The 14,298-nt window shown below is 34.4% G+C and overlaps 1 protein-coding gene across 1 annotated transcript in view; it reads right to left on the bottom strand.

Moving 5' to 3' along the window:
* ABCA13 (ATP binding cassette subfamily A member 13) overlaps positions 1-14,298 on the bottom strand; it is a 493,610-nt gene that overhangs the window by 167,893 nt on the left and 311,419 nt on the right. Inside the window, exons 42-45 of the mRNA XM_074199032.1 lie at positions 13,502-13,556; positions 10,619-10,796; positions 8,307-8,422; positions 2,023-2,179 (exon numbers count right to left, since the gene is read on the bottom strand). Of these exons, the coding sequence (XP_074055133.1) occupies positions 2,023-2,179; positions 8,307-8,422; positions 10,619-10,796; positions 13,502-13,556 (506 nt within the window). The remainder of the gene's footprint in view (positions 1-2,022; positions 2,180-8,306; positions 8,423-10,618; positions 10,797-13,501; positions 13,557-14,298) is intronic.

The raw sequence follows: 14,298 nt of genomic DNA, 5'->3' as shown, positions 1-14,298 counted from the left end.
GTCTCACTTGAGAACTTTACAAATGATTGTAAATTATGGGAGACACTGACTCAAGTCCTTGCAGTTTATGATGCCCTAATGAGGCAAAATGTTAAACTTGTCAGCACAGCACAATTAAAGAGGGTCAAAGGACAATGGGACACAAGTTTAAACTTAATACCCCTGCTTTTCATCAGGGTTTTTTGTCTCAAACAAAATGATGTCATCTTGGACCTCTTCAATGGAGAGTTAAGATCCAACTATACCATATTCTTTAAGTATAATCTCTTCAATTATATTCAGTCCTATAATTATCCTAAGATAAGTAAAGTTCTCAAGAATTAGAAAAGTTATATCTTCATTTTGTTTTGTTTTTTTCCTTACCCTTTTAATTTACCTTTTTATGCAACTCTTGAGTCTTATATTTTGCTATTGAAATCTCTGTTCAGTTTTTGGTCTTTGTGTCAGGAAATTCTGGAAGTCCTCTATTTCATTGATAATTCATCTTTTCCCTAACAGTATATGCTGGATTTTGCAGGGTAATAAATTCTGGGTTGTAATCCCAGATTCTTTACCCTCCAATATATGGTATTCCAGGCCTTCCAGGTCCTATGTGAGCCTGATTATGTTTCCTTTAGATTTGGATTTTTTCTTCTATAACATCCCTTGGAATTTTTATCCTAGGGTCTCTTTCTAGAGGGTTTCTGTGTATTCTTTCAATGGTTATATTATTTTCTTGTTCTAGCAGATTTGTACAGTTTTCTCTAATAATTCCCTGCATGATGTTTTCCAGCTTCTCTTTTTGATCTAGGTTTTTTTAGTAGTTCAATAATTCATAGATTGTCTCTCCTGAATATATTTTCCAGGTCATTTATTTTCCCTAAAAGCTACTTTAAGTTTTCTTCATTTTTTCCAGCCTTTTTGTTTTACTTGATCAAATCTCATAGCCTCATGGATTCATTGGTTTCTATTTGTTCAAATCTAATTTTTAGGATTTTATTTTCTTCAATTACCTTTCATGTTTCCTTTTTAAAGGTATTGAATTCTCTGGTAAATTTTTCATTATTTTTCTGCCTGACTCATTTCTTTTTTCCATTTTTCTTCTTCCTCACTTCTCTGATTTATGAATTCTTTTTTAAACTCTTCAGTGGGCTTTTCGATTTGAGTCCAATCCATAGACTGTTTAATGACCTCCCTTGTGAGTGATTTTTTTCACTATTGTCTTTGTCTGCAGTTTTCTAAAGTGAGAGCTCTTTTAACTTTTTTGCTCATCTTTGTTGTTTTAACTCTGCTCCAGGAGTATAGATTCAAGCTTTTTTTTTTGCTGGGACTGGGGTGTGATTCCTGGCTCATTGTTGGCCAAAATGTTACCAATGCAGTCCAGGTCTTGCCTTTGTAGAGGTTTGTGTCCTCCTTTAGGTCCAGGTTCTGACTTAGCAGTTCCTGACCCAATCCTGTCTTTTACCCTGCTATTCCCAGGGTTCAGACTTTGTTTGAGGTTGGGACCCTCCCTGCTAGCTTCTATCTAGCTGCCGGGACTTCTGCTATTGTCAAGCTCTCTGGACCTGGACTGTACTGTGGTTAAAAGCTGCCCTCTGTCTTTCTCACTCTCCCATCTCCTGGGTTTTGCTTCCCCTTTCCCCCACAAAGAGACAAACCTTCCTGATCCTCCCTGATGTCTATCATTGAAAACTTCTTTGAATCTTCTCTTTTTCTTGGTGGGATCTGTGGCTTGAATGTCAGAGCAGAGGCTTCATTTATCTTTGGTAGGGAAAAGCTCTGGGAGCATGTTAGCTTCATGCTGCCATCTGGTTCCCCTACCACCCCCCCAAATTCTCTCCCCTTAACTCTCCATCTAAGAAAGAATCATGTATATCTTCATGAAAAATGTTCTGTTGTGAATTAGACCCTTCTCTTATAATAACACTCTTTTCCAAAGGAAATTCATTGCATCTTTCTGTGTTTCTATGGTTTCAGAGCAACCATCCTATTAATTTATACCCTGGAAATTAATCTAGCCTAGGGAAAAGTAGGTTCACTAACCTGTGCTTTAGAGATGACGGCAAGTAGTCTTGGCATTATTGTCATTAACATGGTGCAGAGGCCAAAAATAAAGTTTAAAGAGATGTAAGAGATGAAAGCGACATCAGAACTGGAAAAGAGTCGGGATAGAAGATACATCCATGGTAGAGTTGCATAACTACAAAAGAAAATGGACAAGAATATAGAGTTATTTGGATAATTACAGCAGTTCTATTATAAAATATTTTATATGTAAATTAAACCCATAGTTCCATTGATGTAGGGAATTATCACCTTATAAATTACTTACATAAATATAAATCAACCGCTTAATCAATGACTTATAATTTAGTGAGGCAGAGAGTTTGATTGGCATGGCCCATGCAGAGATAATATGTGTCAGAGACAAGGTCTCCTTGACTCTAAAATCAGCTTCTATTCATTATAATATGTTGCTTTTTTATATTATTCGCCAATATACATATGTGCATATATATAAACACTGTTCCCTTAACAAAATATTATAAACTGCATTAAAAACTAAATTTATAAGTTGCATAAATGATGTTTTCTTTCTTCAGGACCCTGAAGTCTAAATTTGATATGCAAAATAACATGAATGGGGAATTAAAAAGATGCACATTGAAATCTAGTCACATCATTCTCTGGGAAAGTTTTCTCTAGAATTTTTCCAAGAGCTAGAAAATTGCTAAAGTTCCTGAAATAAACAGGTTTTAAGATAATAATAATAACTTCCTGGATGAGCCAAATATCCTGGAGTCCTGGCTTCATTTGGCTGTTCCATTTAGTTTCTTGATTTTTCAGAACCATTTCAGTAAATTTCAGAGAGCTGACATTTAGGACTATACTCCTTCAGAATGACACCTGAGGAGTTGGTGACTTTAACTTTGAAAGCATTGCCATTTCCCTAAGAGTTCTATATATCAGTCCTCCCTTCTCCTCCTACCCACCCATCTATGCACAAGATAACAGAACTCTCAGGATAAGCATGTCATTTTTATCATGGAGTGATTTATTGCTTTAGCCTGTACAACCTCAGTGTGGTTTTAATGACTGAGGTTTTCCTTATGTTTTATCCATCCCTGAAAATGATGACAGTGCAACATGAAGTGAATGATGGCAAATCCTTAAGAGCTGCCAAAGATAGAGATTCCTTAGTGTGCTCCCTGTATTCTTAAGACATTCATTATGTTCTGAATTCATTCATCAGTCACACTGTGGTATTCACACATTTCAAAAAATAACAAACTAAAAATGTCACAGATGAAGCTATATGGATCTTTTGCAAATGACATATTGTGTCCGTCAACCTAATAATTGAGGGAAGAAAAATTCAGAAGTTATTAGAAGTTACTTACTTAAAAGGCAGTCAGAGAGAACAAAGAATGCATTTATTCTACAGAAAAGCTTTAAAGTAACTACTTGCAAAAACAAAAAGTAATCACATTAGGAAACAAGATAAAGATATTCACTCACTTATAATAACTAAAGATGACTTTCAGATAAATAGGAATGGAAGTATGGAATGGAAGTACATACACATGTATATCCACATAATGACATTTCTAGAAGTACAAAAGTATAACTTGAATCCATACATTTCCTAAAACACAGTTCTGGTTCAAACTATAGTTCAAAAAATTCAGTAGCTTCCTTCTTAACACTAGAACAAAAGATAAACCCCGCTATTTAGTATTAAACTCTTTTCCGGCACAGATGTCACACATGTGTCTGCAAGCTGCTTCTTTCATGAACCATATTAAATGTAACTGGAAAATATTTAACAAAATAAATAGCAATACACTAGAGCACAGGTAGTGTTCATGTAGTTTTCTAAACATTTCCAGAGGAATCCTATTGCACGGATTAGTCATGTCCATTTCTATCTGAGTTTGATACCATCACTTTACAATCTGGGTCCACTTGACCTTATTATATTTATTACCCTTCATAAACTCTGAATTCAAGCCAAACTGGCTTACTAGGTAATCTTCACACATACAATTAATACCTTTTCTCTATGTACATACAGCCTGCACTCTATCTGCAATGTACTCCCTCCTCATTTTCTCTTCTTTGACTCTACTAAACACCTTTAGATTTAGCTTGTGCCATTTTCTAAAGAAGACTTTCTTGATTCCCTCCCCATGTTAATATCCATTAATAAAGAATAAAATAAAATCTTATATTTACCTTCCATATAATTGCATTTTCTTAAGTATCTATGTGTGCTATAGGACCAGAATTGCTTCATTTATATCTTTGTATCCTCAGAACCCTAGTATAAGTGCTAGATAGATAGTAGATGATCAATGATTAAGTAACTGGAAACTATATGTAGAGTTTTCTAAAGATTGTCTTAAAATTGAAAGCTTATGGGAGTCAACTATAAACAAACTTAAGCAATTTCTACCTTGAGAAAGTCAACAGACTAGGTACTGAGAGTCAGAAGATATGGGTTTTGTTCTCAAAATATTTATAATGTCTTTTCCATTGCAAAATTTTATTTTAAGGAATCCATAGTCCTTGAATGACCTTAGACACACACACATACATGTAGGCAGAATACCTATAGTGTGCTCAAGTGGGCACCCAATCCACCCCCTTCTCTCTCTCTGAACCCCAATCTGCCCGGAGTTGATGAGGCTCTTTGAGCTCCTTCCTATTGAGAAAGTAACACATTCTTTGAGCAGGAGGAAAATATTATCAATGCTGCACTTGTCCATTGAAAAGCAACTTGCCTATTCCATAGAACTGCAAAACTTCAGGTTGACTTTCTGGGCATTATAGAAATGTCTAGTCAACTCTTCACTCAAAAGGATTCAGCTTTCGACCATCTACTTTAAGAAAAGAAAAATCTCTTCTCCAATTCATGATAAAAATATGCAAAATCTATCTTCTCTCTGTTTCCCCTTCTGAAACCACATTGGGTAAGGAAAGGTCAACCAGTCACTCTCTAAAATTTCACCTCTCTGAGATTAGCTCTATATACAGTTTAGGAGTTGAAATGCTCCCACAGCTAAAGCATCCTTACTCCCCCAATCATCAAAGCAGTGCCTACCTCTCTTCTAATCACATGCTCCCAAAAAGGCAATTGAAGAATCAGGGACTGTAGCTAGCAGCTTTTCTATTAACTTTCAATATAATCTGCCTCCAGCTTCTTCTGACTCTCTTTTGTGCTCAACTTATTGCCTTCCATATTTTTATCTTTTCTCCCTTCTTCTGTCTTCTCTCACCTTATTCTTCCAATGTCTCAAATCAGATCCTTCTGGTAGTCAGTTACTTATCTTTGCCGTATGAGTTAAAGCTTGAGAAACAGACCTTCAATTATAACTCATCAATCTTTGTATCATCTTCCCACAGTCCTCAAAAGCAATTTCATTTATAACTCCACAGTTATAAATTTTAAAACTCTAAAAACACATAATGCAAATGAACTGATGGATTGCAATATACCACAGTCATCCTTATGCCAGTTGTTACTCTGCATTCAAAAATGTCTTCTAGTTTATTCATCTGTGGGACAGTTCTTTGATTTCAGAATAGCCCATGTCAAAACTTGGTTTCTTTATAATTTGATTTTGTCAGTCTTCCAAGCATAAATGTTCTTTTTCCTTCCCCTTCAGTTACCCAAACTATTTACAAACAAAGGAACTGAAGGTGGGGAATTATTTTTCATAAGCTGAAGTTTGTCCTTCACCGAAGGACAAAAAATCAGGGAGGTGAATTCATAACAAGCATATGAATTGAACTTGACTGTACCAACCTCACTTTCTCCTCTGGAGCCATCTGGGTCCAATGACCAGATATGAACCAGGATGGGTAGAAATGGCCCTGAATGTGAGGCAATCAGGATTGAGCAATTTCTCCAACTGGGGTCAAGTATGGTAAGTGTCAAGTGTCTGAGACTGAATTTGATCTCAAGTCCTTCTGACTCCAGGGCTGGTGATCTATCCACTGCAACATCTAGGTATAGAGTCAGAGGACCTGGACTCAAATCTCACTTGATTTTCACTATCTATGTGATCTTATTTAATTTATTTAATCTTTCTGATCCCCATTTCTTCATTCGTAAAATGAATGGGTTGGTTGAATGAGATGTCCTTTGAGGTCCCTTCCAGCTCTATATGCATTACCTTTTGATTGGTAGATATGCTGTTTATGAATATTTTTTCTTTTAGCAAATAAATAGATAAAAGATTCTTAGAATTATAAGAGGCCCCATAAAACATCTATGCCTACTTCCCTCAGAATGCAGGAATTCCCTCTATATTATCCCTTACAGATAGTCAAACATTCCTTACTTGAACCCTTCCAGTGATAAAGTCTCATTATTTTGTAAATCAATTTCTTCCATTATTAAATAGCTTGAAATATAAAAAAGGTTATCCTTTTCAATAAATCAAAATATGATTCACTGTAGCATCTAAAATTTACTCCCTAATGTCAGCCTTTCACAATTTTGTAATTTTGTTTTAGGTTTTTTGGTTTTGCAAAGCAGATAGGGTTAAGTGGCTTGCCAAAGGCCACTCAGCTAGGTAATTATTAAGTGTCTGAGGGCTGATCTGAACTCAGGTACTCCTGACTCCAGGGCTGGTACTCTATCCACTGTGCCACCTAGCTGCCCCCAGCCTTTCAAATTTTTTAAGTTTCCTGGATTTCCCAAAATATCTTTCAACAGTTTATTGTATAACATGATATTCAGAGTCCTTACCAATTATTTTTGATCATCTGATTTGTCCCATTCTCTGCTCTACCCACCTAAAATACAGTATCAGTCTACAAATGAGCATAAATAGAATCAAAATTTGAACAATTTCAATATGCAATTTAAAGGCCACAATATAGACAAGAGCTCTGAATGGTAGCCCCAGCTCCAACACATGTAATCAACATTTGTCATTCTCAAATTCCTTGTATGTAAGTGAAAATAAAAAATATTTATATTGCCCCCCTTCCTGAGAGAGCTAATGGAAAGAAAATGCATGGAGATGCCACAGTGGATAGAATGTTACCACAGAGTCAGGAAATTATGAGTTCAAATCTGCCCCAAGATTCTTCCAAGCTGTATGTCTCTGGGTAAGTCAAAAATTTTATTTGCCTCAGTAAAATGGAAATAATAATAGCATCTATCTCGCCATAGTTATGGTGAGGATCAAATGAGATAATTCTAAAGTGCTAGGACATAGGAAGAGTTATATAATTACAATTATTTTTTTCAAAAGGTTTTTCTTCATCACATCCCATTAAATAATGTACTCTGCATTAGTTTGTAGATATATCATCCTATAGTGTGGAAACTAGAGTTTGGAAAAGTAAAATGGTTTGTATAAAGTAACATAAATAGTAAGAAGCCAAGCCAGTTTTCAAACCTATCTCATCTCATTCTAGATATAGCATTCCTTTTAGGAGAGTTTATAAAGTTCTTTCTAAGACTTAAACTTTTTACAGAGCTATTTATTTGCTAAAATGAAAAATATATATGCATATAAATGTTAGATAATTATTTATTTAAGTTTTTATACTCTAGGTACATATATATATATATATATCTCAAAATTAAAGGTCAAATTCTGGCTAATGTCTGCAACATAATTATATGTATGCATGCATGCATAGATACACATACATATATATGTCGATTAGTGTGTGTGTGTATATATATATATATATACATGTATGTGGATTAGTTACTATGCATCAATGTATTTATTTAATGAAGAAATTGGAAATATAAAATGTTCACTTCACTGAAAACCATTAATCTTCCATTAAATTCTGGAAAGTAATTGGGATATCATAAGGTAAATATATTCTGCTTGTACTATTTTTAAGTTTAAAGATAGCATTCAAATAACACTCCTACTGCTTACTAATATTAGAGTAAGCAAAGTAGAATATTTGCAAGTTCTGGAAGTTCATGATGGAAACATCTCCAGTGCAATTTCAGGGCTACCAATTTTCCTAGTTTGAACACCTCGATTAGTCTCAAAGTGATGATAAGACAGAATCTATTTCATACAGTATAACATTATCAAACAGCTGGGGGGCCTTTCTAAGATCAGGACAGAGCGGTTCTCATTATGAGTGTATCAGTTCTCTCCCTCCTCCCACAGAGCATTCATCATCATGTTGGAGCTTGTTTTCTGAATATCTCTTGCAGAAGTATAATTGCTGGAAGAGAGAGGAAATCACGCAACCAACAGTAGGTTCAAAGAAATCCTAGGGTTTTTCGTTAGCAAGGAACACACCATAATTCCACAGTGGCATTTCCAATCACATACCCGAAAAAGGCCAGTAGGAGGGCAGTGGCTGCCAAGTTCTCTCGGAAAGTGAAGGCTGTTAGCTGGAAAGCAACAATAACTCCAATACTCAGGCTGACTGAAACCAGGTAAAATAGCTTAAAGGAAAAAATAGAAAACAGTATATCAGATGAGCTCTTTATCATTATCTACTTATCTTGGAGGTATCCCTTCATCTTGTATTCATAATATTTTCCTTTCAAGTCATTTTGTGCATTAAGGTTATCCTTTCAACTTTATTACTGAGCAAAAAACCATTTAGGAGGCCTTGAGTATAGTGTTTAAGGGACCACCTCTTTTAGGAATGCATTATGAAACATAGAATTTATTTAAATAATTAATTAATTTAAATATTGGGTCATTTTTAAAGAATTTGTATTATTAAAATTTTTTGAATTTGATAATTTTAAAAATGGGTCAGTGTCACATATGATTATGTTATCAAGTTTTACTATACATATGGATCAATGCAATTTGTGAGATGATCAAACACCCTTTCTCTTTCACAGGACAGCACCAAAATTGAAAGAGAACATATTAATGAGAAAGGCTTTTCATAGCACTCAGGATTTTTTTAATATATGTTCAATCCCTTAGATATGAAAAAAACAGCACATCCATCAATTCCCTTCTGATTATCCTTTCAAACATTGAAAGAATTCATCCGGAAGGTTTTCTGTACTGACTGAATAAGTAAATGGGAGTTAAAATTCAGTACATATTTATTTAGTTGAAATAAAACCAGAGGTCCAATTGGGGATGTTATGTATTAAGAAAAACCTCAAGTTTTAAAAGCAAATCAATTTTTTTATCTGACCTTATTTTAAGAATTCATTCTATAGTTACTATACAAACTCCACTGTATCATGGCATGATTTTTCTTTGAAAAGTTCTAAAAGATACTTTAGACCTAAAAGATCTCAGAAATTATCCAGTATGATCCCTTTCTTCATTTTTATAGGGTAGAATATGGAATCTAGGGATGACATGTGAGTCACTCAAGATCATAGAGGTTGGTTCCCTCTCATAGACTCATAGACTTGGCTCAGTCTATTCCCAGCCATTCTTTCCTCCTGTGGAAAAAGCAACACTTTATTTATTAGTATCTGTTTTAAAATTGCAATGTTGCTGATCTGACTATGGTTATTAATTGCTGTTTTCCCTATGAGGAATGACAGCTGTAAATCTTAGAAACCTATGGCACAGCACAGAAATCTTTCTTCTGAGAGGAGAATGGAAGACCAAAAGGCAATGAGGCAATTTGAAAGTAATCTAGGCATGCTTAAGAAATAAGCCTTATTCACATCTCAAGATAACCCAGATGCTAGCAAATGTTCTTTTGGTTGAACAAAAGCTAGGATGTGTGACAAATGTTTAACAACTGGCTCTCTGAGAAAAAAAAATGAATGTGTTGCATGCCTTTAAATTTAATGTGCATTATTAACATTTTTTCCATTACTTTCTTAATTCAATACAAACAGCAAGACAAAAAATTAAGCACTAATTGAAAGCATTTGCTGATTTTTAAGGTATAAATATTCACACTGAAAATTTAAAAATTGGCTCTGCTGAGTCTATTGGAGAGCACTACCAGTACATCCAAAAGAGAACAGGGAGTAAAAAACACACAGTCTGCAGTTTACTTACAATTTAGAAAGCAAAGGGGGGGGTCCTCCCAAATACAGCTGCCAATTGATTATTTAGGAAACAAGATTCCTCTAGTAATAACAATAATAAAAACTCATATTTCTATAATACTTTAGGTTTTATTAAGTAATTTTCCCTTGAAAAATTATAAATTACAAATACTGTCATCCCCAGTTTATAGACAACTAAGGTGAAATAACCAGAGTTTCTAAGTGATAGATGCAAATTCAGGTCTCTTGTCTAGTTCAGAGTTTTAGAGAGACATCAGTTGTATTGGTAAAAGACTGGCGATGCCTATGGAAGCATGTACAGCAAGTCTTAAGATGCTTCTAAGGTTAATTTTAGCCAAAAATCTGAGCTGTAAGAAGCTTCATCTCCAAATTCCTGGTGATAAAAAAGTGATAGTAATCAGTTTCCTCCTCTATCAATTGAAGGAGTTGGACAAAATGATCTCTGTGGTTCCTTCCAGTTCTAAATTCTGTGAGTTCTTTGGAAACCTACCTATTTGTCTGTCAGCTACTGAAATAAAACTATAAATATTGTCCATGAAATTGCACCTTATTTTCTAAATTGTTCTGAGGTTATCAGATCTCCCAACCCACTTAGCCAGCTAGCCCTTATCCACAAATCCTATTTCAGTAGCATACCATATCATAAATGAAATTAGTAAACCAATAGGTCCTATAGCCGAGTCCACTGATGTGCTGCAACCTCTTCGCTCCACATACTCGGTCTTTTACTACAGAACTGCCAATCGATGCGGTGAGGATTGAGAAACCCAGCATGATGCAGAGTGCGACTCCACACTGACGGACACTCTCCAGTCTACAACCAAAGTGAAACAATCAGAGCTGCATTTGATGAAGGACAAGACTTTTGAAAGGCACATCTTGTCACTCATTCATTCTTCAGTGTTTCTCAAGTTAAAGTGGGAGCACATGAAAGAAGAGTAGGCTTAAGAAAGGTATCTCTACTTCTTTTGTTTTATTTAATATTAAAGATAGGGACAAATGGAATAGTAATGATGATTACGACTAATTTTGTATTATTCCAGATGGCTTCTGAAGTTTCTTCCAAATCTGAGTTTTTGGGATTTTTACATGTTCTCAAGCATTAGGATATAATATTATCAGGTACAATGAAATTGTAGATGAAATTCATGTTCGTATATGCAGTAATCATTCACTAGTAATACAAAGAAGTTCATTAAGATCTAACAGTTCCTATAATCTATACTCTATTAATCTTCAATAAAAAGATTCTAGGGTAATCATACTATTGATTCCAACATTAATAACTGTGGATATAAAATTAGTTATTAGAAAGGGGGTTAAATGTTTTAGGAGAATTATCAAAACAAATGGAAATTTTAAGTTATCATTTAGGCATGTAACTTTATGACACGCACCTCAAATTTTTAGACAATGCACATTTTTCTTGTATAAGGGAGTGACTATTGACAGTTCCCTCATCTAAGGCTTATATCAGCTTCTTTGAAAAGGTAGCAACTGATCTTCTCTATATTTTTAGGTATTACTACTTAGAGGTGGAGAAAATGAAGTATGCTGAAAAGGAAAGAGTTGGAGAAACATTTTCCAACTTTAGGATAAAAGTCATCACCTTTTCAGACTAAAATAATACTACTTAATTTGAAAGCATCCTCTAAGCTGAAGGTGATAGATAGCTACAGTTGCTGCTGAGGAAGTCCAGCTGAGCAGAAGAATAGCTTGGAATCAGAGTATTCACCAAGTAGATTGACTAGTTTGTCTGTGATATCATGTCCTATAGGGGGTTAGCCAGGCACAACACGGATAAACTATACTTAGCAAAGGGGGCATCTTTTCAAAAAAATAATCTTAGTTTATCTAAGAACTTTTATAGATCTTTCTTCATATAGAAAAAGGAAACAGAGGCTTACCATTCCAGACTTGTGAATTACTCTAAGGATATTAGTTTTCCTCAGTTACATGCTTTCCCATGAGTTTTCTCTGTGTGTATCCAATTTTTCCAACAAAAACTATATGTTTTGATGGAAATGTGTGATTCAGGTTCAGGTTTGGACTGTGATATATTCATTAGTCCTCTATTTGCTTTACATTGAGTATCCAGAAAAGAAAATCATTCTTGTTTTCGACATATTAAGATAATATCTAATTGTCATCATTGTGAATAGATAGGTTTGTGTAATTGGAAATCACATTAATGGGGCTCAAGAGCCAAAGAGGTAAATAGTGTTTTTCTCTACAACACCATAATTGCTAGACCATAAAAATGTTTTATTTATAGCATTGTAGCAGCAGTCCTCCTTTGGTATTCCAGTTATTCCAGAGTGAAAAAATATTGGGGTGAGCAAACTAGAACAAAGATTGAACTTTCTATAACAGTTTGTTGTTCTATTTTATAAATTCCATATAGGTATAGCATTTTATAATTTATAATCATTTTGTTCTGATCAAACAAAAGAAAAGCATCTCTTTAGCATCTATATGTCATCTCTATATGTAAGACTATGTTACCACATTAGTACATTATCATTCTACTGGAATGTAAGTTCTTTGAGGTCAGGAACCATATCTTACTTAATTTTTTTCTCCTTCTGCCACAATAGAGGATTCATACATAGTAGGAACTTGATAAATGTTTGATAAATAAAGAAGGATTAATGAGAATTTGCTATATCTAGTCAGTCCTAGTTACTTAACCGTCACCTTCCTGTCATGTCACCATGTGAAAGACACCATTTTACTCTTCCAAATGGACTTCCAGGTTCTCCCTGGGACCATGCTATCCTTAATGGTGAGAGTTTACTTTATCTAACTATGGCAGTCATCCATACATACTTTGCTGGTTGTTGTCTTCCTGACATATTGCTGCACACATCCCTCGTGTTAGTCCCCTCAAACCTGACCCAAATTTCCCCCTCTTCCTCCAAGATAAGCAAATAAATGTCATCAATGCTTCTTGAAATAGGATATCAACAAAATGCTTTATGATTCTATTCATCATCCCTTTGAATTCATGCACTAAAGCCAAGTCCTTAGACACCACCCTTGTTTATATGTTGTCTCTTCATCTAAGATTGTAATTCCTTGAGAGCAAGAGCCATTTTCTCTTTTTGTATTTGTCTGGTACATAGTTAAATCTAAATAAATGTTCTCTCTTTCATTCATTTGTTGCCCATTATCTTCCCTAGTCAGTTTTTTTTTCCTTATTAGCAATGTGACAAGTTTAAAAGTCAATACTAAAACATAAGGACCTAAATTTTGGTTTTGCTTTTCATTTGTTTGCTTTTATCATATAGAGAAAAAGATATCAGTTTATCTTGTCCAAAATAATAAGGCATATAATTTCCATTTATTTATTTTTGCCTGTATATATCTTAATTTCAAAAACAAAGTATTTAGGAATAAGAAAAAAAAGACAGTGAAACTTGCTGGTTATTCTCAAAGAAAAGACTTAAAAGAAGTCAACAAACTAATCCTAAATTACATCTATTTATGAATTCATTCTATGGTGGCATTTCAACTTACATTTTATCTTCGTTCAGTAAGGCTCCTCCATATGGGTGGCTATATAGTGTTATTCCTATAGAAGAAATGTCAAAACATGAGTATTTTCACTATTATGTGTACTGTATATTATTGTATCTTGTATGAGATTGTTTGTAACAGATGAGTCAAGTCAGATTCTCAGACTTCTACCCCTTCCCATTCCAATATGTGATTTTTATTTCTATTTTTTCCCATGAATCCTCCATATAATACACTACTATTGTAAATAAAGCCTTCCTATTATTTCTTTTTTAATTAATTTATTTATTTTCATCCATATGCATACTGCATATTTCCAAGTTACAAAATTTCCCTCCACCCTCCATTCCCACCCCCTTCCCCGCAGCAGGACACAGTCAGGTTAGCAATTTACATACTTATTTTGTTAAACATGCTTACAAATTAGTAATTTGGGGCATGAGGAATTAGGATTAAAGGAAAGAGATACATAAAAGATAAATTTTATAGTGTTCATCAGATTCAAAAGGGTTTTTTTTTCCTGTGTCTTTTGTTTTGTTTTTCTCCCTCAGGGGTAATAATATAATCCATAACCAGTCAAATACATTTGTCCTAGCTCTCTGGATTCCTGAGAGGAGCTGCTTCCAACAAGGTTGTTCATCTCATAATGTTGCTGTTGATGTGTACATTGTTCTCTTAGTTCTATTACCCTCTCTCAGCATCAGATCCCTTAAGTTATTCCACGCTTCTCTAGAGTCCAAACCTTTATGGTTTCTTATAGAACAATAGTATTCCATAGTATTCATGTACTATAACTT

The sequence above is a fragment of the Macrotis lagotis genome, chromosome 8, assembly GCF_037893015.1.
Source record: "Macrotis lagotis isolate mMagLag1 chromosome 8, bilby.v1.9.chrom.fasta, whole genome shotgun sequence".
Classification (NCBI taxonomy): domain Eukaryota; kingdom Metazoa; phylum Chordata; class Mammalia; order Peramelemorphia; family Peramelidae; genus Macrotis; species Macrotis lagotis.
Note: the sequence above shows the minus strand (reverse complement) of the source record. Positions and strands in the feature narration are given on the sequence as shown.